At 46.0% G+C, this 24,614-nt stretch overlaps 1 protein-coding gene across 1 annotated transcript in view; it reads left to right on the top strand.

Moving 5' to 3' along the window:
- Nucleotides 1-24,614, top strand: part of LOC143986721 (IgGFc-binding protein-like) — a 284,689-nt gene that overhangs the window by 116,177 nt on the left and 143,898 nt on the right. Inside the window, exons 17-20 of the mRNA XM_077485126.1 lie at nucleotides 19,859-19,924; nucleotides 21,452-21,693; nucleotides 21,804-22,087; nucleotides 22,922-23,199. Coding sequence (XP_077341252.1) covers nucleotides 19,859-19,924; nucleotides 21,452-21,693; nucleotides 21,804-22,087; nucleotides 22,922-23,199 — 870 coding nt within the window. The remainder of the gene's footprint in view (nucleotides 1-19,858; nucleotides 19,925-21,451; nucleotides 21,694-21,803; nucleotides 22,088-22,921; nucleotides 23,200-24,614) is intronic.

Here is a 24,614-nt window from a genome sequence, read left to right as displayed (position 1 = left end):
ATAAACACACACAACTTTAAAAAAGGAGACGTGATTAACCACATTTTATAAATAAAGGGGGAGTGGAATGATTACCCTTACAATATTTTGCATGGAAATTTGGTGTTATGTATTATAGGCCTGCAATTCTTAGTAATTACTTACCTAAACCTGACCAAACAAGACTCTAGTAGACATCCCAGATGTGATAAAGTTTGAAACACAAAATCATGAATTATAATCTAATAAATAATATAATTTTATTCAATAATGTAATGAAAAATAATGAAATTTGTCAAACAAAGAAAATTCAATAAACATCCTGAGTGTGGTAAATTTTGAAACAAGGTACAGCACACAGTCTGACGTCACAATCCGGACAATGGAACCTGCTTTCTTTTCTGACTTTCTTTCCATTGCTATCTCTCTTTAAATAGCAAACCACGCACATAGGTGCTGCCTTTTTTGCAGTTGGCGGTATGTAGTCCATAAAGTGACAACCTGTTAGGGGTTCTGGGTTGGCAACGTCAACAGCACGTCGCCCAGGTCTGTTACACAGCTACTGATGGCGTCTGGTGTTTGACAAAAATCTGCTCAGCCACCTTCCAGATAAAGTCAAAATGAACAAGAGGCTTGTCACTCTTTGCTCTGTACAGAATATATGAATTCCAAAGGCATTGTTCCAGAAGATGCTGGAAAATCTTTTTATAATATTTTTTTGCTGTTTGCGCATAGCCGGTTAAAATGTCATAGTGCTATTATAGTCTATCACGACTTGCGGCTTCATCACATCTTTCCCACCTTTTGTGCGGACCATGGCAGTGGAGGTATTGTGCATAGTACTCATGAGACACACGTCCTTCTTGTCTCGCCATCGCATTGCCATCATCTAAACCCTTCTGCCAGGCAACCATTTCTCTGGTGTTTAGTTTTTTCTTGGAAAACTTAGATGGCATGTCACGTCAGTTAGGCCTAACAGTACCACACGCATCGGTCTTGTTTTGTAGCATAACCTCAAACAGTTTCTGGAGACGTGTAGAAATTGTCCATGGTCACACAATATCCCTGGTTCAGCAATGGCTCCAGCAGTGTAAGGACAGATGATGTGGCCATCCCATAGCCGTTGTACCTGGGGTTGAACTTCGTGCCTTTACTGGTGTAAATGACCGAATTCCAGATGTACCCAGTGGATGACTCGCAGAGCATGTAGGATTTGATGCCAAACCGCACGCTTTTGGATGCAATAAACTGTATCCAGCTTAGGGGTCCCTTGTAGGCCATCAAACTTTCATCCACACTGATGTCCCTTTCTGGCACGTAGATCCGCTGGAAATTGATCACGATAATTTGGCATACCTCCCAGATTTTTTTTAGTTTGGGCGCAGCATGCGTGACCTCATCAAACTCTTCATTATTCGTGAAGTGGAAATACTTCATGATGAGGAAAAAACGGTATTCGGACATCGCAGTGCCAAAAAACTGAGTGGTCAGTAATTTATTGGTGGTCCAGTACCATTTCTGTAGTGATTTCCCCACCACCCCCTGAAGAATGATGAGTCCCAGAAACTGCCAGATGTCCTATTTGGTCACCGGTTCCCACTTTCTGCTTCGGGAAAATATGGCATGCAGTGTAGCGGATTGCTGCTCTTGGTAGAGATTTGTCTCTATGACAATTTTTTCAAGTACCTCCTCAGTGAGTAATAATTGCAGTTATGCCAGAGGGTTGTCGCGCCCAACTTCTACCTTCATCCCAGGTGATCCAGTGAAGGGGAATCTTGGGGGCGCTACCTGGTCCATATCACAGTCAATAGGGCACCAAGTGTGCACATTGCTGAGGTCAGGTGCAGGATCATCACCGCTGTCCCTTGCTAGGTCAGTGTCAGACAACAAATCTCCCCACGACTCACTATCGCTCAGTTCTGCGAGCAACTCCGTGTCGCTGTCGCTGTCATTCAACTGGTCCAAAGGCGATTTTGTAGCGAAGTAGCGCTTTTTAGATGCCATGTTATAAATATTTTACTGGCAAAAATTTGAGGCAAGGGGCACTGTACATTTATCAGTCAGATCTGAGATGATACAGTGTAATCTTCTCAGATTACAATGTATCACCTCTTTTTATGTGTGTGTGTTTGTGTTTCGCTTTTGAAATTCCCACCCAGTTCCACTCTCATGCGCTGCTGCTGCTCGCAGAGAACGGGACCAGTAAGTCAGATGCCGGTGATCTCGCCGGCGATCACAGCGGAGGACATCGCTGGATCACCAGGAGAAGGTAAGGTCTCCGCTGGCAGCTCTGCAATGTTACCCCGAGCGTGACTCTGGGTTACAGCTCCTGGCAGAGAAAATTAACCCCAAGTCATGCTCGAGGATACCGACAGGGAGGTTAACTTGCAAGGAATCCTTGTCCCAATTTTGAGGGACAAGGATCCCTTCCCTACCTCTAATGCCCCAAGAAGGAGCTGAAGTTATAATGGGAGTTATTGCATAATATGGAGGGCCCCATTACAATAATGGGTACCCAGATATCTGCACAACTCAGGAAAGTGAGTACAGGAGTACACTATTACACCTTACCTATTCTCACAAAAATGTAACGGTAAATAAAACAATACAACAAAAAAATACAGCAAATAATGTTGCTAAAGTCATCTGATGAAAATGTATGTCAATCGTAATATGCAGAAATTTAATTCACATCAACTGCGGCAACAGCAATGTAAATCTACATCAATCATGGTCACCCAATGATCACATTGCCATCGCTGCTGTAATGTAAATACACTGTCAGGGAACCCGGGAGAAGTAATTGACTAAATATGCTCAATGACATTACCCAAGATCCCTTGCAGCCTGTTTATATTACAGCACCTGGGGAATTTGAATCTCATCCCTCAATATGACCCCTGCTGTAGGTCAGACAATGGTGTAAGAAGGAACAAGCTTAAAGTTCTCCTTTGGAACATATTATATGTTCCACTCATTTTTAGGGTGCATCTGCACCTCCCCCAATCCCCCTCTTTGTGACAGCAGGGGAGGGGGATCCTCTCCCCACCCTTGTATCACTTACAATTTGAGAACAGCACAGCCATATGGGTCTCCCCCCACATAGACGCATCCTTCATTCACAGTTTCCTGTAAATTAATAGACTACATGTACCGTCAACTAGTGTGGCTGATGGCTTGTAGTTCTCAGGGCGCTGGTGAACACTCTCATAGTTCATTGATCTTCCTGCTCTCAAGTAACAAACAATTCATCTAAAAATATAAAATAAAACATCCTTCACATGCATCAGGGTCCATAAAATACTACCAGTGCCTTCACTCTGTTGTACGCTACTCTTCACAATTCATGCACATGTACTTGAAAAAGTGTCTCTACTGATATCACTCAAGGAACTGATCCCACAAACCCAGTGCTGCAAAGAGAAAAACCTTTACACTCGATGTGCCCCCATTGTCATCCTTTGACCCATATGCAAATATGGGTCAAATAGCATTGTCCCTAATCAGGGGTGCAATGTGTAATGCCTACACAGGCCCACCTGATGTTTCACTAGCACACTTCAATTCTGAGGGTAACTGTTTAATTAAATCTCCACTGTACCACTACATCCCTCTGCAAAGTTAACTCAGAGCCAACACAGAAGCCACCATAGTGGAGTCATTTGAATCACTAGAAAGTTTATCAAAAAATATACTCACATGGGGGGCGCATGCGCAGCGGGAAACGAGGCAGCAGCTAGGTCTCTGAGCTCCCGGGGCTACGGAGAAGTTATATCACTCCCCAGGACGATTGGGCCCGACTTTTGGTCCACAAATAACGGGAATCGCCTGCGGGACCACTTGTGCATGCCGACATCTAAGAAAAGCAAGCGGAAGACCGCTCAACGCTCTCTTACGGCCTACCTTCTACGGACCTCGGACGGACCAGACATGTCCCAAGATGGCGCCCATTCCCCCAAGGCCGATGCAGCCTCGCGTCCAGCGGGCCCGCTCCACGGCATGGGTGACGCTCTCACTAAGGCGGATTTGGAGGACAGCCTGTCCTCTATGTACGATAGGCTGGTGAAGAAATTCCAAGCGGAGCTGCATAAATCCACGAGCTTGATTTCTCAGGAAATGGCGGCCCTGGGCAATAGGACAGACCTCCTGGAAGTTAAGCACGACGAACTGCACCTTGCCTATTCGGACTTACGAAGGGATCATGAGCTGCTCGGTGACACGGTCGTTCAACTTCAAAACCACTTAGAGGACCTTGACAACCGCAACAGGAGGAATAACGTTCGTGTGCGAGGTATCCCCGAGTCGGTGACCGACCTCCCGGCCACGATCGTTCGTCTGTTTCAACTTCTACTTCCGAACCAGTCTACCGAAGCCTTTACATGCGATCGTCTACATCGCGCTCTGAGACCCAAACCTCCTCCCGATAAGCCGCCCAGAGATATAGTAATGTGTCTCAAGGACTACCTTATAAAGGAGGAAATCCTTCGTGCCTCACGAAACATGCCTCGGATCCAACTGGACGGAGCTTCTGTCCAGATCTACCCGGATATTTCACCGGCAACACTAGAGAAGCGAAGGAAGATGAAGGAGATTACCTCCTCCTTGCAGTCTGCCCACATACGGTACCGCTGGGGTTTCCCGTTCAAACTGATTGTGCCTCATAATGGTTCTACCTACATAGCCTCTACGATATCCGAAGGCAAAGATATTTTGGTGAAGCTGGGTCTTCTGGAACGACAACATTCGCCTCGCCACCCACCGACCCCGCGACCATCCCCTATCTGGGCTACACCATCGCCTCAAAGGGACAGAAGGTCTCGCAGACTCCAGCCTCTTCCGGATGTTTGAGGTCTGTTTCTCCATACCGTGACCTCTTCAGAATTCCTCCCTTCGTCTGTCCTTGTATCTCCCAATGCCCCCATTTTCTAATGCTCAACAGGTGCTCGGCTACTACATCATCTGTTTTCTCCATGTCCCGGGAGGCTGAGGAAATTGACTTTGTTTTTTCGTTACCTCCCTGTGGCCTCACCCTCTCCGACATTCGTAGCTGCGCTTCCCCCCTTCCATACCTGCACACCATTCCTCACGTATCCTTAGTCCCAGAGACCTGAGTATCAGGCTTTTTGGACACACTCATCTTGTTATAGTCTCCCAGTTGACTAACGATTTTCACCCACTGTGGGACATGTGTGTAGCAGGTGGCAGTTGGGCCGTAAGGCCTAGCATTTACACAATTTTCTTGGTCCGGCTGGACTTTCCAACCAGACCCCATAGAGTGTTAAGTTTTATTTTTATGTTTATGTTTATTTGCTTTGCTGACTTCACGACGGAATGTATTTTCTTTGCCTATAAACTCGGGGCTGATGGATCTCCGATTCATGTCGGACCTCCTGATGGCCCCATAGGTACTAGATTGGGCCTGATATTGGCTCATGCGGGCCCCTCTGGTTTTGGACTCAACCATTTTAACCCCAATTCTCCCCGCGGACCACCCGCACCTTTGCGGTTGAACACTGGCTGATATGGGTCTCCGTGTTATCTCACATAATGTGAGAGGTTTTAACTCCCCTCACAAACGGAGGAAAGCCTTCCGATACTATAAACGTATTGGGGCGGATATCATCTTACTACAGGAGACGCACTTCTCCTCGGGGGCCTGCCCCACATTTTTTGATAAGTCATATAAATTACATTACACTACTACATTTGATTCCAGGACCAGAGGAGTGGCAATTTATATTCGTAATTCTGTTTCATTTGAACCCTCACATGTGTTTAAAGATCAGGATAGCAGGTTTCTAATTGTTCAGGGTACATTGCAGGGTAAGGAGGTAACGATTGCTAATCTGTACGCCCCTAATAATGCACAGAGTGCCTTCTATCACCTTTTCCTACGTACTCTCGACAGATACATCTCCCCCCACCTGATAGTAGGTGGAGACTTCAACTTAGTGGCTAATCATGCGGAGGATAGAAGCCGAACGTCACATAGTGCTAGGGTTTTCCCTAAATTTCTCTCTAAAGCATTGGATGGTTTGCAGCTTATTGACACCTGGAGGGCCCTTAATATTGGAGCTCGTGAATATACACACTACTCTCACCCTCACGATAGCTACGCTAGGCTTGATTATATTTTTGCTTCCCCGGTTCTTTTGGCCAATTCCACACACACTACTATCCACCCGTGCCCATGGTCTGACCATCAGATTGTAGCCTTTCATACCTCCCACGTGGGCCTCTCCCCCTCTCTTGCCTCCTGGCGATTGAATGATTCCTTACTCTCAGACCCCACTACCCATACTCAGATTGAGAGCCACCTAGCAGACTACTTCGCGATCAATGACACCCCGGACATCTCACCCCAGGTTCTTTGGACCGCTCATAAAGCGGTTCTCCGTGGTCGTTTGATTGAAATAGCAGTCACTAGGAAGAAACAATGTAATGCTAAGATTCAGGCCCTCACACGTGAGCTGCGTGCCCTCTACCAGTCCCACGTACAGGCACATTCCCCTGATGTCCTTCTGTTGATTAATCAAAAGCGTACCGAACTAGACAATATCCTCTCGGAACGTACCGAGAAATCACTTCGGTGGTCAAAAGCTAGATTTCTGCTACATAGTAACACGGCTTCCAAGATGTTTTCGCGTAAACTACACCAATCTTTACAACCTACTCATGTTTATAAATTGAAAAATGACAAAGGTACTCTGGTTTCACACCCTAATGAGGTGCTCAAAATTTTCTCATCCTTCTACCGAGATCTTTTATCTTCCCCCTCGCATCCAATGCCGGATAATGTAGATGAGTGGCTGAACTCGCTCCCCCTTCCATCCCTTTCCGATGCACAGCGGGCCACACTTAACGCCCCCTGCACCGAACAGGAGGTGTTGGACACTATTAAGACACTCAAATCCTCTACAGCCCCTGGCCCGGATGGCTACACCTCCACGTATTACAAGAAATTTTCACAGATCCTGGCCCCTAAATTGTCCAGACTCATTAATCAGACGCTGCAAGGACAGACTCTCCCTGACGAGATGCTGCATGCTAATATGACCCTGATCCCCAAACCCCATAAAGATCACTCCCTACCCCAGAATTTTAGGCCCATTTCGGTGTTAAATAATGACATTAAAATACTAGGAAAGATATTGGCAAATAGATTGGCCCCTATTGTAGGTGCCCTTGTGTCACCGGAGCAGACTGGTTTTATCCCCAATAGGCAGATCACTGATAACATTCGTTTGGCAACGAATATCATTCAAGATGCGAACCTTTTCTCCCGTAAAGTTTTGATTTTCGGGTTGGATATCCAAAAAGCGTTCGACAGTGTCCTCTGGCCCTATCTAGACCGGGTCTTGGCCAGGTTTGGATTTGGGGGCGAATTTATTAATGGTTTTAAAGCACTGTATCATAGACCCCATACTAGGATCAAACTCCCCGGTAGTTCCTCCGAATTTTTCCCTATAAGTCGGGGCACCCGCCAGGGCTGTCCCCTGTCCCCACTTATATTTGCCTTGGCTCTGGAGCCCCTTGCCAGGGCCATTGTTACTAATCCAAACATAGGTGGTTACTTGAAAGAGGAAGGGGAGTACAAGCTTAGCCTTTACGCGGACGATGTCCTATTGTTTTTACCCAATCCTTTGATAGCTCTTCCCAATCTTCTGGAGCTCTTGGGCACCTTTCACAAGCTTTCGGGCTTGGGGGTGAATATAGCTAAGTGTGCTGCCCTTCCTATCAACTTTACCCCTGCAGAAGTTTCTAATTTGCGCTCATATTTTGGTCTCTCTCTCTCTAAAAACACCATTTTATACCTAGGGGTCCAGCTAGCTCCTTCCTTACCAGAAATCTATAGCGCCAACTATCCTCCGGCCTTTACAATGGTTCGGAGGTGGCTACGTTTGTGGTCAACTTTTCGTATCCCTTTGATTGGGAGGGTGGTAGCGGTTAAAATGTCTATTGTGCCGAAACTTTTATATTACTTCAGGGCTCTCCCTATCTATGTGTCACGCCAAGCCCTCACCTCGCTACAACGCGATATTAACACTTTTCTATGGCTGGGAAAGAGGCCCAGGCTAGGGAGACATCTGACGCATCGCTCACTTTTACAGGGCGGCTTGGGACTCCCAGATGTATGGCTATATTACTTAGCGGCCAGGTTGGCCCAGACAGCTCAATGGCATGCTCCAACGGTTGGTATACCGTGGTTGCAATTTGAAACTCAGTCTTTGCGACCTTATTTCCTCCCGGGTGTCCTGTGGCAGGAGAATCTCCGTCCAAGGGACTTAGCCCCTCTCAATAACATAGTGAGTAGCTCCTTATACCTCTGGTCACTGTATAAGACTAAATTTCGACTGCGACCTAACAGGCCTACTTTGGCATCGTTTTTGGGCGATAGGAGATTCCCCCTGGCGTTTGGGTCTCCTGTTGTCTTCAGATGGTGGATCCAAAGGTCTTTGGTCACTCTGCGGGACCTTTCTGGTAGACGAGGTGCCTTCACCTCCTTTTCACAACTCCAATCACAACATGAGGTGCCAAGTAGTGATGGACGAACTTCCGACGGGACGTTTCGCGAACGCGAAATGCGAACGGACCCAAACGTTCGCGAAACAGAACGTTCGCCGCGGGCCCCATTGACTTCAATGGGAGGCGAACTTTGCAAACCTTCATGTCGAATTTGCGGCCACGTGGTAATTGTTAGGGGGTAAAACGTAGTCCCACCATCTGGACAATGACATAATACATGTATGAGGTGAATTTGGGATCGATAACTACAAGCATTTTTATTTTATTTGGGAAATTGTTCTAACAATTCAGGACTATGGAGCTAATGAAGGCAATGGAGGAGAGGGAAGGTCAGGGACCAGGGTAGGCAAAGAAGAGGGTGCAGGAGATGATCACCAGCAGCGTGACATACCGGAATGACACATGCACCGTGATAGAGGCATCTGACAGCAGCACCGTAATACAGAGCACTGACAGCAGCACCGTGACATACAGCGCTGACAGCAGCACCGTGACATACAGCGCTGACAGCAGCACCGTGACATACAGCGCTGACAGCAGCACCGTGACATACAGCGCTGACAGCAGCACCGTGACATACAGCGCTGACAGCAGCACCGTGACATACAGCGCTGACAGCAGCACCGTGACATACAGCGCTGACAGCAGCACCGTGACATACAGCGCTGACAGCAGCACCGTGACATACAGCGCTGACAGCAGCACCGTGACATACAGCGCTGACAGCAGCACCGTGACATACAGCGCTGACAGCAGCACCGTGACATACAGCGCTGACAGCAGCACCGTGACATACAGCACTGACAGCAGCACCGTAAGCAGCCCCAGGAGGAAGTCAGCACAGCACAGGGATGGTGTGATCCCCTCATAATAAGAACCCCCAGGAGGAAGTCAGCACAGCACAGGGATAGTGTGATCCCTTCATAATAAGAACCCCCAGGAGGAAGTCAGCACAGCACAGGGATATCATAAGCAGCCCCAGTAGAAATATGACACCGCTCAACCTCTTCAAAGAGGAGGGTAGGGGCATATAGTACGGTGTGCTTTTTTGGGTCAAGGAAGTGAGCCAAATGAATTAAGAAGGTCTGTGTGCTTGATTAAAAAAATAGTTTATAGACATATACATGGTCTACTGGTCACATGTGTTGAATTCCTCCGAGATCCATGCCTCATTCATTTTTAGAAATGTGAGGTAGTTAACACTGTGGTGAGCTAGGCGAGTACGCTTATCGGTCACAATCCCCCCTGCTGCGCTGAACGTCCTTTCGGACAGGACACTGGATGAGGGGCAAGCCAACAGTTCGATTGCAAATTGGGCAAGCTCTGGCCAGAGGTCAAGCCTGCCCACCCAGTAGTCTAGGGGTTCATCACTCCTCAGAGCGTCCACATCGGCCGTTAACCCAATGTAGTCGGACACCTGACGGTCTAGGCGTTCCCTGATGCTGGATCCGGATGACACCTGTCGATGGGTCGGCTGAAAGAATGACCTCATATCCGAAGTCACCAACACATCTTCAAACCGGCCTCTTCTTGCAGGCGCTGTTGGATTGGTACCCGCAAATCCTTCTCTGGGAGTGGGAATTGCTCCTCTGCCAGCGCACGCAAAAGCAGAATGCAGCATTTCTCGAAGCAAGGCCTGGAAGTGCTGCATTCTGACAGCCCTCTGCGACGGCGGTAACATTTCCGCCATTTTGTGTTTGTACCGGGGGTCTAAGTACGTTGCCACCCAGTACTGGTCCTTGACCCTCATGCTTTTTATACGGGGGTCCCTATTAAAACACTGGAGCATGAAGGCCCCCATTTGCACTAAAGTGGAAGCGGTGTGGTGGCCTGGCTCCTGCTCATCATCCAGGATAATGTCGTCCTCTTCATTCTCCTCTCCCCATCCACGCACAACAGGGATCCCAGAAAGGTTTAAAGCATGCTCTTCTTGCTCCTGCTCATCCGCCCCGGCACCATCCTCCTCTGACTCCTCATCAGACTCCTGTTGTTGACTTGTCTCAGATAGAGTAGCCCCCCCTGGGAATTCATCCAGCATTGCGACTTCCTCATCTTCCCGCTCCTGCTCCTCCACAGCCTGATCAATGACACGACGCAATGCACGCTCCAGAAAGAAGGCATAAGGTACCATGTCACTGATGGCGCCATGGCTGCGACTGACCAGTTTGGTGATCTCCTCAAATGGCCGCAGAAGTCTGCATGTGTCGCGCATGAGCAGCCACTGGCGCGGTGAAAAAAAACCCAGCTCCCCAGAACCGTTTCTTTCGCAGAGTTCATACAGGTAGACGTTAACTGCACGTTTCTGCTGGAGCAGCCTATCAAGCATATAGAAGGTTGAGTTCCATCGCGTCGGGCAATCGCAAATAAGACGTCTGACCGGCAGATGGTGTCGCCGCTGAATGTCAGCAAGGCGAGCCATGGCCGTGTAAGATCTTCTGAAATGGGCCGAGATTTTCCTTGCCTGCCGCAAGATGTCCTGGACCCCAGGGTATTTGACAAGGAATCGCTGCACGACCAAGTTTAAGACGTGTGCCATGCACGGCACGTGCGTGATTTTGCCCTGTTTCAATGCGCTAAGCAGATTGGCACCGTTGTCACACACCACTTTACCAACTGTCAAATTGAGCGGTGTTAGCCACTCATCTGCCTGTGAACGCAAAGCTGAAAGGAGTGCCGGGCCAGTGTGGCTCTTTGCTTCCAGGCACAACAGACGCAGCACGGCATGGCAACGTCTCACCTGGCATGTGGAATAGGTTCTGGGGAGCTTGGGCGGTGCAGTGGAAGAGACGCTAGCAGCGGAAAAGGAGGAGGCAGCTGAGGAGGAGAGGGAGGAGGATGGAGTAGGAGGAGGAGAAGAAGAGTCAGGCCTGCATGCAATCCGTGGCGGTAAAACCAAATCTACACGGGTGCCACGGGTTACATGCTTGACGGCCGTCAGAAGGTTCACCCAGTGGGCAGTAAAACTGATATACCTTCCCTGCCCGTGTTTGCTAGACCACGTGTCTGTGGTCAGATGTATCTTGGCACCGACACTGTGTGCCAGAGATACATTCACTTGCCGCTGAACATGGCCATATAGCTCTGGGATGCCCTTCTCTGAGAAATACTTCCTTCCTGGGACCTTCCATTGTGGTGTTCCAATGGCCACAAATTTGCGAAAGGCCTCCGAGTCCACCAGTTTATATGGCAGTAGTTGGCGGGCTATGAGTTCTGACAAGCCAGCCGCCAACCGTTGGGCAAGAGGGTTATCCGGCATCATCATTTTTTTACGCTCAAACATTAGGCCCACGGAAGCCTGCCTTTTTGCAGAAAAATGTGAGCTTGGCGTGATGGAAGGTGGAGTGGAGGACAATTGTGAGGAGAGAGGAGAAGGAGAAGTAGAAGACGAGGCTGGACGGTGAGAGCCTGCAGTGTGGCTTTGTGTGTTCCGTTGCTCCCACTGGGCTCGGTGATGGCTGCTCATGTGCCTTCTTAAGGCGGTCGTCCCTAGGTGAGTATTGGGCTTACCGCGACTAACGCGTTGACTGCAAAGATTGCAGATGGCAACGCTATTGTCAGCAGCGGACACGTTAAAAAAAGCCCACACTGCGGAGCCATGTGCCTGTGTCCTGGGAGCGCCAGATGTGACCGTACATGGTCGATGACTCGCTCCTGATACATTTGCAGTCTGCTTTGTCCCTGCTGTGCAATGTAAGTCATTGCTGCTTCTCCTCCCTATCTGCTGGTCCATATCTCCCTCTGAACTCCCCTCCTCTTCCTCTCTTGTGGGCACCCACGTGACATCACTAGACACGTCATCATCAACGTCACCTTCCCCACCGCTATAAGTAGAGATCTCGGAGTAGGCAGCAACACCGGGGACCAACCTCCTCCTTGGGCTGATCTGGGTACTGGCGTCAGACTGCTGAGTAGCGCTTGTTGCTACCTCCTCTTCCTGATCCAATACCAAGAGTGGCTGCGCATCAGAAATGTCCTCTTGATATGGATCGGAAAATAATTCCAGTGACTCAAGCGGAAGGTATGTGGTGGTGGTGGTGGTGGTCGTGTTGTTGGTGGTAGTGTCTTTGGGGGTGCACATAGCAGAGAGTGAAGAAGAGGGTGCAGATCGAGAGGATGAGGAGGGTGCAGAAGAGTAAGGCTGAGCGAGCCACTCAACCAAGTCTGGTGCATCCTTTAAAGTAATTGAACGCACCTTCTGCAACTTCCCACTTTGGCTCAAGCCTGTTGCTCCTGCCCTACCCCTACCACCCCTGCGGAAGGGCCTGCCTCTTCCTCTGCATGTCATTTTTTAAATGACCCTGTGACAAAACTCTTAGTCCCTATACCGCTGAAGGACTGCTGCAGTATAGGTGAGCGGTCAGCAGTGGTGCACGTCAACCCTATCTATTGTGGACCTATAGCGGTCCTTACAGAACAGCAGACTGTACCGCACTCAAGCCTATGTACCGTAGCACCCTATACCAAGTTACCAGTCCTTATAAGAACTTTTGTGGAACAAGCAGGTTGTGTGTTAGTGATTAGCAGACTGTACGTCAGTCCCTATACCGCTGAAGGACTGCTGCAGTATAGGGCAGCGGTCAGCAGTGGTGCACGTCAACCCTATCTATTGTGGACCGATAGCGGTCCTTACAGAACAGCAGACTGTACCGCACTCAAGCCTATGTACCGTAGCACCCTATACCAAGTTACCAGTCCTTATAAGAACTTTTGTGGACCAAGCAGGTTGTGTATTAGTGTTTAGCAGACTGTACGTCAGTCCCTATACCGCTGAAGGACTGCTGCAGTATAGGGCAGCGGTCAGCAGTGGTGCACGTCAACCCTATCTATTGTGGACCGATAGCGGTCCTTACAGAACAGCAGACTGTACCGCACTCAAGCCTATGTACCGTAGCACCCTATACCAAGTTACCAGTCCTTATAAGAACTTTTGTGGAACAAGCAGGTTGTGTGTTAGTGATTAGCAGACTGTACGTCAGTCCCTATACCGCTGAAGGACTGCTGCAGTATAGGTGAGCGGTCAGCAGTGGTGCACGTCAACCCTATCTATTGTGGACCTATAGCGGTCCTTACAGAACAGCAGACTGTACCGCACTCAAGCCTATGTACCGTAGCACCCTATACCAAGTTACCAGTCCTTATAAGAACTTTTGTGGACCAAGCAGGTTGTGTATTAGTGTTTAGCAGACTGTACGTCAGTCCCTATACCGCTGAAGGACTGCTGCAGTATAGGGCAGCGGTCAGCAGTGGTGCACGTCAACCCTATCTATTGTGGACCGATAGCGGTCCTTACAGAACAGCAGACTGTACCGCACTCAAGCCTATGTACCGTAGCACCCTATACCAAGTTACCAGTCCTTATAAGAACTTTTGTGGAACAAGCAGGTTGTGTGTTAGTGATTAGCAGACTGTACGTCAGTCCCTATACCGCTGAAGGACTGCTGCAGTATAGGGCAGCGGTCAGCAGTGGTGCACGTCAACCCTATCTATTGTGGACCGATAGCGGTCCTTACAGAACAGCAGACTGTACCGCACTCAAGCCTATGTACCGTAGCACCCTATACCAAGTTACCAGTCCTTATAAGAACTTTTGTGGAACAAGCAGGTTGTGTGTTAGTGATTAGCAGACTGTACGTCAGTCCCTATACCGCTGAAGGACTGCTGCAGTATAGGTGAGCGGTCAGCAGTGGTGCACGTCAACCCTATCTATTGTGGACCTATAGCGGTCCTTACAGAACAGCAGACTGTACCGCACTCAAGCCTATGTACCGTAGCACCCTATACCAAGTTACCAGTCCTTATAAGAACTTTTGTGGAACAAGCAGGTTGTGTGTTAGTGATTAGCAGACTGTACGTCAGTCCCTATACCGCTGAAGGACTGCTGCAGTATAGGGCAGCGGTCAGCAGTGGTGCACGTCAACCCTATCTATTGTGGACCGATAGCGGTCCTTACAGAACAGCAGACTGTACCGCACTCAAGCCTATGTACCGTAGCACCCTATACCAAGTTACCAGTCCTTATAAGAACTTTTGTGGACCAAGCAGGTTGTGTATTAGTGTTTAGCAGACTGTACGTCAGTCCCTATACCGCTGAAGGACTGCTGCAGTATAGGGCAGCGGTCAGCAGTGGTGCACGTCAACCCTATCTATTGTGGACCGATAGCGGTCCTTACAGAACAGCAGACTGTACCGCACTCAAGCCTATGTACCGTAGCACCCTATACCAAGTTACCAGTCCTTATAAGAACTTTTGTGGAACAAGCAGGTTGTGTGTTAGTGATTAGCAGACTGTACGTCAGTCCCTATACCGCTGAAGGACTGCTGCAGTATAGGGCAGCGGTCAGCAGTGGTGCACGTCAACCCTATCTATTGTGGACCGATAGCGGTCCTTACAGAACAGCAGACTGTACCGCACTCAAGCCTATGTACCGTAGCACCCTATACCAAGTTACCAGTCCTTATAAGAACTTTTGTGGAACAAGCAGGTTGTGTGTTAGTGATTAGCAGACTGTACGTCAGTCCCTATACCGCTGAAGGACTGCTGCAGTATAGGGCAGCGGTCAGCAGTGGTGCACGTCAACCCTATCTATTGTGGACCGATAGCGGTCCTTACAGAACAGCAGACTGTACCGCACTCAAGCCTATGTACCGTAGCACCCTATACCAAGTTACCAGTCCTTATAAGAACTTTTGTGGAACAAGCAGGTTGTGTGTTAGTGATTAGCAGACTGTACGTCAGTCCCTATACCGCTGAAGGACTGCTGCAGTATAGGTGAGCGGTCAGCAGTGGTGCACGTCAACCCTATCTATTGTGGACCTATAGCGGTCCTTACAGAACAGCAGACTGTACCGCACTCAAGCCTATGTACCGTAGCACCCTATACCAAGTTACCAGTCCTTATAAGAACTTTTGTGGACCAAGCAGGTTGTGTATTAGTGTTTAGCAGACTGTACGTCAGTCCCTATACCGCTGAAGGACTGCTGCAGTATAGGGCAGCGGTCAGCAGTGGTGCACGTCAACCCTATCTATTGTGGACCGATAGCGGTCCTTACAGAACAGCAGACTGTACCGCACTCAAGCCTATGTACCGTAGCACCCTATACCAAGTTACCAGTCCTTATAAGAACTTTTGTGGACCAAGCAGGTTGTGTATTAGTGTTTAGCAGACTGTACGTCAGTCCCTATACCGCTGAAGGACTGCTGCAGTATAGGGCAGCGGTCAGCAGTGGTGCACGTCAACCCTATCTATTGTGGACCGATAGCGGTCCTTACAGAACAGCAGACTGTACCGCACTCAAGCCTATGTACCGTAGCACCCTATACCAAGTTACCAGTCCTTATAAGAACTTTTGTGGAACAAGCAGGTTGTGTGTTAGTGATTAGCAGACTGTACGTCAGTCCCTATACCGCTGAAGGACTGCTGCAGTATAGGGCAGCGGTCAGCAGTGGTGCACGTCAACCCTATCTATTGTGGACCGATAGCGGTCCTTACAGAACAGCAGACTGTACCGCACTCAAGCCTATGTACCGTAGCACCCTATACCAAGTTACCAGTCCTTATAAGAACTTTTGTGGACCAAGCAGGTTGTGTATTAGTGTTTAGCAGACTGTACGTCAGTCCCTATACCGCTGAAGGACTGCTGCAGTATAGGGCAGCGGTCAGCAGTGGTGCACGTCAACCCTATCTATTGTGGACCGATAGCGGTCCTTACAGAACAGCAGACTGTACCGCACTCAAGCCTATGTACCGTAGCACCCTATACCAAGTTACCAGTCCTTATAAGAACTTTTGTGGAACAAGCAGGTTGTGTGTTAGTGATTAGCAGACTGTACGTCAGTCCCTATACCGCTGAAGGACTGCTGCAGTATAGGGCAGCGGTCAGCAGTGGTGCACGTCAACCCTATCTATTGTGGACCGATAGCGGTCCTTACAGAACAGCAGACTGTACCGCACTCAAGCCTATGTACCGTAGCACCCTATACCAAGTTACCAGTCCTTATAAGAACTTTTGTGGAACAAGTGAGTTGTGAATGTTTAGCAGACTGCAGCAGAAGGGCAGCAGTCAAGTATAATATCCTTTCTATATTTGGAAGAAAGAATATTATACATGTACAAGCCTATTACTGTACCACTGATACCAGTCCTGAAAAGAACCTTTGTGGAACTAATAATAACAGCAAGTCTTTAAAATTACCCTCACTGCCTGACAACACTGCTTCCTTCCTGTCCCTATACAAATTGGCAAAAAAAGAGAACGATTAGTGGTTACTGGAACAGCTCTTTTGTGGACCTTGATAGTAACAGCTAATGATGATGATGATGATGATGATGATGAAAGACTAATCTGGCTGTCCCTGTAGCATACACCGTCCTTTCCCTTTCTCTAAACTAACAAAAGACACTCAGGCTGCTGCAAGAATCAGCAGCACAGCAAACCTATCAACACCTAACACCTATACCAGTCCTGAAAAGAACTTTTGTGTACCAAATAGCTAGTGGTTTATCTCTCCCTACTCCACACAGGAACCTGTCCCTATCGTAACAGAAGAAAGAATGTAAAATGGCCACCGGATCGGGTGTATTTATAGGTTAGGGGGAATGTACAAGTGTCCATGTGCTGTCATGTCTCAATTGGCTGTCCTGTATCACATGATAAACGTGTCACCAAAGGTTAAAGTTCTTGTATACATTAAACACGTAAGTCCGCCGCGGCGAACGACGGAAAAAGGCGTTCGAACGTGCGGACCGCGAATGTCGGAAATTCGCCGCGAAACGACCGCCGGGCGAACCGTTCGGCCATCACTAGTGCCAAGGGCCGAATTCTACAAATATCTCCAGATTAGACATTTTTTTCAGACACATTATAGTTCTTTAGGTGACATCTCTAATACCCAATTTGAATCTTTATGCTATAGACACTCCAGAGACAGGGGTATTATTTCTACGGTGTACAAACACCTTCTGGAATCACAAATGCCAGAGAAAACTAGGGCGATGTGCCTCTGGGAGGCTGATTTAGACACGGAGTTCACGCCTGAGGAATGGAGTGTGATGCTTGTGAATATGCATAAGTGTGCTAGATCTATGGCGGTGAGGGACACCGTTGTGAAGCTTCATACTCGGTGGTACCTCACCCCGGATAGGATTCACAGGTTTTACCCCACGGTTCCTGATCGCTGTTTTAGGGGTTGCCCGGATACAGGCTCTCTGATCCATATTTTCTGGAGCTGTCCCCAGCTCCAGGGGGTTTGGGATCAGGTACGCACCACGGTGTCCTCGATTGTGGGATCCGTGGTTGATTTGTCACCTGCACACTGTCTGTTGTTCGCTCCTATAGCAGGGGTTTCCCGCCCCACCCAAAGGTTGATCAATACACTGTTCTGTGCTGTCCACTGGACGATAGCGCTACATTGGCGCTCGCAAGTTACCTCCTGGTCGGGGGTTCTTGGTAGGATGGACGCTATCCGTCTAATGGAACGGGTACATCACACCATTATGGACACCATGCATATCCATACTGCCAAATGGTTCGAATGGCCGGAGTGTTCCGGTCCTATGGGGGTTCCCTCCCCGCATACCCCTTAGTAGGTGTTACACCGGTGTCCGGGCGATCCCATTGCATTTGTATATTGATACCATTTTGTTGGCTTATTCTCCTATATCTTTGATCCGGACCGGAGACTAGCGCCAGCTTGTAAACAGTAATGTAGTGTATTAGCTATCTGTCGGTGAAGTCAATAGCAATGATTATTGCAAGGTTAACTTTTTGTTTATGTTTCTTTTATTTCCCCTTGTTTTACTAACTCTCTATTATGTACATCTTTGCACTTGATAAGCATCGTCTGGTGCATACGTTCCAGGCTGTGTACGTTAATCACTTTTTTAAATGTTCCTTGTTGAGCTTGGACCGCTGCTGTGCCAGCAACATTTGTATGATGTGTATATCCATTATGCTCTCCATTGATGCTGTCATGTACTTGTGTCTGTTGATCTAATTATGCTTCTTTTACCACCAATAAAAACGTTTGTAATCAAAAAAAAAAAATATACTCACATTTAAAAAGTCAAAAAATCTGCATTGTATGTAAGGCTTATACCCAGGATCTCTTGCCGCACTTTCAATTCTCAGTATCATCTAATATTTATGGTGACATCTATGTCGACTCTAAGTTAACTCTGCAGAGGTAAAAGTACAGTGGAGATTTAAAGGCACAGTGACCCTCAGAATTGACGTGTGCTAGTGAAACATATGGTGGACTGCTGGAGGTATTACACATTATCCCCTGATTGGGTACAGCGCTATTTGACCTATATTTGTGTGTGGGTCAAAGGAACAAGGTGAGAGCACATCCATAGTCACTTGGGTGTTATTACAGCGTACGAAGATTTTTCCCTTTGCAGAACTGGGATTGTGCAATCATTTCCTTGAGTGATCAGTAGGGACAATTTTTCAATCACAAGTGAATGGGTTGTAAAGAGTAACAAACAACAGAGTGAAGGGACTGGGAGTATTTTATGGGCATAGATGCATGACAATAATATTTAATTTTAGGTAAATTGATTTTGTGATTTTCAGAAGCACAGAGTCATTGTTTGAGGTATTGATACCAGTTTTTGCATTGGGATTTGTGCACATAGCAACAGAGCAAAACACAGTTTAATTTACTAGTATTTTAAATATGGCGTGTTTAGTCAACTATGTGCTTGGCTCTTTTGAGTATCCATTCAGTTAGGCCTCGTACACACGCGCGGACTGTTGGCCCAACTTTGTCCGTCCAACAGTTTGAGCGAACAGTCCGCTCAAACTTAGCATGGACGGACATGGCCACACACGACGGACGAACAGTTTGCTGAAACCGTGCGCGATGACGTGAACGGCACGTACGACGGGACGAAAAATACGACGTCCTATACACTGCAATGCAACCTTCCGACGTGGAAATCCTTTCTGAGCATGCGCAAGACTTAGTTGGCCGAACAAGCCTACACACGAGCGAACAGTCCGCTGAAACCTTGGACAGTTTTTCGGAATTTCCGTAAGACCTTGTTCGGCCAACTGTCCGCTGAAACTGTCCGCTGAAGCCCCACACACGAGCGGACTGTCCGCCCAAACACTGTTCAGCGGACAAGGTTGGGCGAACAGTCCGCGCGTGTGTACGCGGCCTTAGAGATCTCAAGAGGCGAAATGAGGTCCAATACTGTATGTGAGTGAATGTACAGTATTTTTAGTGACATTTCTATCATGACACAATAGTACTGTTGTTTTTATTCTGATACATTTGTCTAAGCTATACTGAATTTGTGATTATTTGTACACAGGATTTAGCTATATATTTTTACTTCTCTTTTTCTAGAAATGCCCTCAACTACGTCTACAATCACTACCATAAGACCTGTTACTCCGGGCTCTCCACAACTAGGTAAAATTCAATATAGGTCATTCTATAAACACAGTAGTATATTTTAAAATCGGTTATGTATTATAGTAAGTTGACCAATTTTTTTTTTATGTAGCGATATAGAAAACATATAATGGTCTTAAAGCAGAACTAAACTTAAAAAAAAAAACGAGTAGCGTTTTTTTAGGTAGATACTGAGTAGATAGAAGCAGTCACAAATAGTCAAGTGATTTCTGGTATCAAGGTTAGCTTTGGAAAAATGAAGGTTGTAGCAAATGCAGATTACATGCATTTAATGGTTATTAATCTGAACAAGCCACGTCATATGGTTTTAAAGTTCATAGGAGAATTAAGGACATACAAATATTTTTAAGTCAATATGTCCAAATACATTTTATAATTGGAGATAAGAGTACCTAATGTGTTAGCAAATTTATTTGAAATTAACCACTTCAAAACTAGGCACTTTTACCCCCTTCCTGCCCAGACCAATTTTAAGCTTTCAGCTCTGTCGCATTTTAAATGACAATTGCATGTCCATGCAACACTGTACCCATACAATATGTTTATGCTTTTTTTTTTCACACAAATGGAGCTTTCTTTTGGTGGTATTCAAGAATCACTGAGTTTTTCTTGTTTTTGGCTATATAAACAAAAAACTACCAAAAACATTTACAGTAGTTCTGCTACATTTCCTTGGTGAAAATATCTATGGTATATATATATATATATATATATATATATATATATATATATATATAAACAATACAAACATTCCCAAAATTACCCCTTTTTTGGAATTAGACAGTGCAAGGTATTTAGTAAGAGGCATGATGAGTTTTTTTAAGTTGTCATTTTTCATCACAATTTTTTGGAAAATGAGAAATTAAAAAAAGGAAATTCACATTTTATTTTGTAAATACCCTCACCAGTGCAGTACAGCATTATCTTATATCTGGTGTGGTGGTGATCAGGGACACTGACTGGTGAAATTTTTTTTCTTAACACACTGTGACCAGAGCAATAGTGTTTACACAGTGGGGAAATAATCAGGATTTTTTTTAAACATTATGATTGCTTATACCAATCAATTTCATTGGTATAAGCAACCATTTTTACTGAATGAAAAAGAATTCATTTAGTGTCTTTTGTTGTTGTGATTATCTGTGATTGGCAAAAGCTAATCAAAAGGCACATATTAGCCTTGTTTGTACCATGTGATCACTGTGACCAATCACAGCCAGCAACACATTTGTTTACAATGCATAGCATGAAAGGAAGCCATCCATTATTTACAATTGTCCTGTGATTAACTGTGATTGGTTACGGCGATCACATGACACTGGCAGCAGGCTGGTATAGTACTCAGTCATCTGCGGTCGCGTGATATGACGTCCACTCAGAAGGAGGAATGTACCCCTATACGGTGGATGGGAAGGTGTTAAGGTTATCAAATATTCAAAGTACACCTGTTAGGAAGAGACAATGTTTTCTTTTTAACAATGTTAGCAGTTTCACACTTACGATGATCACTCACTCTCCTCCCAGGATCTTGTGAGATTAGTGGAGATCCTCATTACTACACCTTTGACAATCAGGTGCACCATTTTATGGGCACTTGCACCTATACATTATCTAAACTCTGTGAAGTTGATGGACACCTGGGAGAATTCAATGTCGAAGCAGCCAATGAGTACAGAGGAAGCAGCACCAGGGTGTCTTTTATTAGTTATGTGAACATTGATATGAATGGATACAGGATTACACTGGAAAAAAACAGACATGTTAAAGTGAGTACAAACTGGAAAAAACCTATTGGTATATATCATTATCTTACTGTAACTCTTTTATACGTGCTCTTGCTTATCTTTCTATCTTAAATTATATGTTGTGAATCCAGGTGAACAAAATTGCAGTAACCTTACCAGTAGCCCTACATCCAAACATGAACATCTTCCTTAGTGGACATGATGTACTGGTGACAACAGCATTTGGTGTAAGTGTGAGGTTTGATGGAAATCATAGAGTGGTGGTGAATATTCCAAGGGAATATGCCAACAAAGTATGTGGAATCTGTGGAAATTTCAATGGAAACCAAACTGATGACTTCTTAAACCCAGATGGTGAATTAGAGACAGACTCTAACAGTCTTGGTAACAGCTGGCAGGTGGACAATGACACAAGGTAATCACAAGAATTATACTAAATTCATGATGGTAAATCCATGTTAATCCATTGCTTCAAGGTAAAAGGTCTTAGATCTTACCAAAAAATATCAAGCATATATGCTTATTACTAAAATTATCGAATGGTGGCAAATTCCAATCCATTATAAACAGAGCAAGAATAATTTACAGTTGATAAGACCATAACCCCTAAGATGAGTATACACAGTACACACTGATTGTTCAATCTCCTTTAAATGTACTGACAATGAGTCTACTTCAGATTAGATTTACAAAGTAATAGAGGGAAGGTATGTATAACCAGTTTTGGAAAGGGGGTTGAAGGTAAGTGAACCTTTAGCTTTGCCCTATATGGACAAAGTTCTACTTTGTGTCATGAACTGTAATCTACTTAAAGGGGTTAACACTGTAGATTTATTTTTCTTTAAAGTTAGCAGCTATAAATCTTGTTACGGCAAACTTACTTGCCAAAGGATTCAGTGGGGTCCTCACCCGGGCTAGTTCTTCACTAGCCTTCAGGTTTATGGAATTGCCATATTAACTGTTGGCAGTTTTGGGTAAAGTTCCGCTTTAAGTAAGGATTACTGTTTTTATGGTCCAAGTTAATTAGCTGGTTCAGTATTCAAGTGTCTTATATTCAATCAATTATTTAATGATAGAAAAAAAAAATTCTTACTCATTCAAAATAAAAACTTCTCTCATGTGAACTACCATTACAGTTCATGGCTTACATTTTTATGTTACAAAATATCCACTGCATCAGACTTCATACTACAGCCTTCATTTTTCCAATTCTACTTTCCTATTAACTGAACTGAAATATTTCTCGTAGTTGCACACCTGGATCAGAACATGAACCAAGTTGTACTGTGGATGTAGAGAATACCATTTCCAGCAACAGTTTCTGTGGAATGATTACTGATGAGGAGGGTCCATTCAAAGACTGCCATGGAGTTGTGAACCCATTGATCTATTTTAACAACTGTGTCTATGACTTGTGTGAACTGGACCTGGATCCAAGTGCTTTTTGTGATAGTCTCCAGTCCTATGTACAGTCCTGCCAGTCTCTTGAAGTAACAATAGGCCCCTGGAGGAATAACTCTTTCTGTCGTAAGTACAAAGTTAAACACTCTGATTAGTTTGGATTGCAGTTTGTGTTATATTAGGAGGATTTACCCCTCTGTTGGTACTGATGATCAAGTATGGGAAAATCCTAATTTATAGTGATGTTATGAGAAAAAATCATTTGTCCCCAGGATACTTATAGGGATAAATGACTAAGAGGAGAATTCCCCTCTTTTTGGAGAGATTTTCTGTAACTTCCTGTTGCATTTCTGAGACAGGAAGTATAAAGAATAGTGTAACAAAATTGTGTCCAAAATAAATATTTAAACACTAATAGCGCTTATATATTCTGAAAGGCTTTCAAACTTGATAAACAGCCCACTTTTGACAAAATAGGCAGCCAAAATGTGAAAAAGATGAAGGAAAATCGTCTCCAAAAGGGAAGTATTCAGGGCAAATTATAACGAATTACTCCATATTATTAACCATCACCACGATGCTTGAATGACAATTCCCCAAAAGAAATTTACTTACCAGATATTACTAGATTTATTGCATATCTCTGGGTATGTTATCAGCAAGCCTCTGTGAATCTTCATCCGAAATTAGTTCGAAGGTGTGTGGATGCCAGGTGGCTAAAATCAGCAATAACTGCATCTTTCCATCTATATATTGCTCATGACAAGCAAGAAAATAAGGGTGCATAGCGTAATCCAATTTTCCAAAAGGTATGCTTATTAAATAAACCCTCATAGATGTACACTTACAATAAAAACATAAGTTAAAAGCATAAGTAAAATTATACTTATGAAGTCGCTCCTGCCTAATGTACCTCTTCACTGCTACAGCGGTGTTCCCGGTAAACACTATGGTGCATTGTATAACTAATATAAACATTTACAAAAATATCTCAAACATACCTCCTATACTAAAACAAGAAGTGTATATTTAAACACTGTGTATTAACCACTTGAGATCCGCGCTATTGCCAAATGACGGCATTAGCGCAGATCTACTTTTCCGGGACTACGTCTATTGACGTCGTCCCGTGTACGAGCGGCCTGCGCGCCCCCTGAGGGGCGCGCGCTCTGTGATCGGCGAGTCCATGAGACTCGCCTGATCACCGATCCGTGCAAGGGGTCGATCCCGACCCCTTATCACGTGATCAGCTGTCAGACAATGACAGCTGATCATGTGATAGAACGGAGCCGGTAATCGGCTATTATTCCTCCTCGCGCTGACAGCGCGAGGAGAAAAAAAAAAGCCGATCACCGGCCCCCTGCCAGTGCCCACCTGCCCACCGCAGTGCCATCCTGAATAAAAGTAAGTGCCCCTCATCAGTGCCCCCTATCAGTGCCCATAGTGCCCACAGTGCCACCCACAGTGCCACCCACAGTGCCATCCAGCAGTGCCACCAACAGTGCCACCCACAGTGCCCACAATCTGCCTCAAAGGTGCTG

Source organism: Lithobates pipiens, unplaced genomic scaffold (assembly GCF_037356315.1).
Source record: "Lithobates pipiens isolate NorthernLeopardFrog02 unplaced genomic scaffold, aLitPip1_a1.2 Scaffold_18, whole genome shotgun sequence".
In the NCBI taxonomy this organism is placed as follows: Eukaryota; Metazoa; Chordata; class Amphibia; order Anura; family Ranidae; genus Lithobates; species Lithobates pipiens.
The sequence above is the reverse complement of the archived record's forward strand: the minus strand, read 5'-3'. Positions and strand labels throughout refer to the sequence as shown.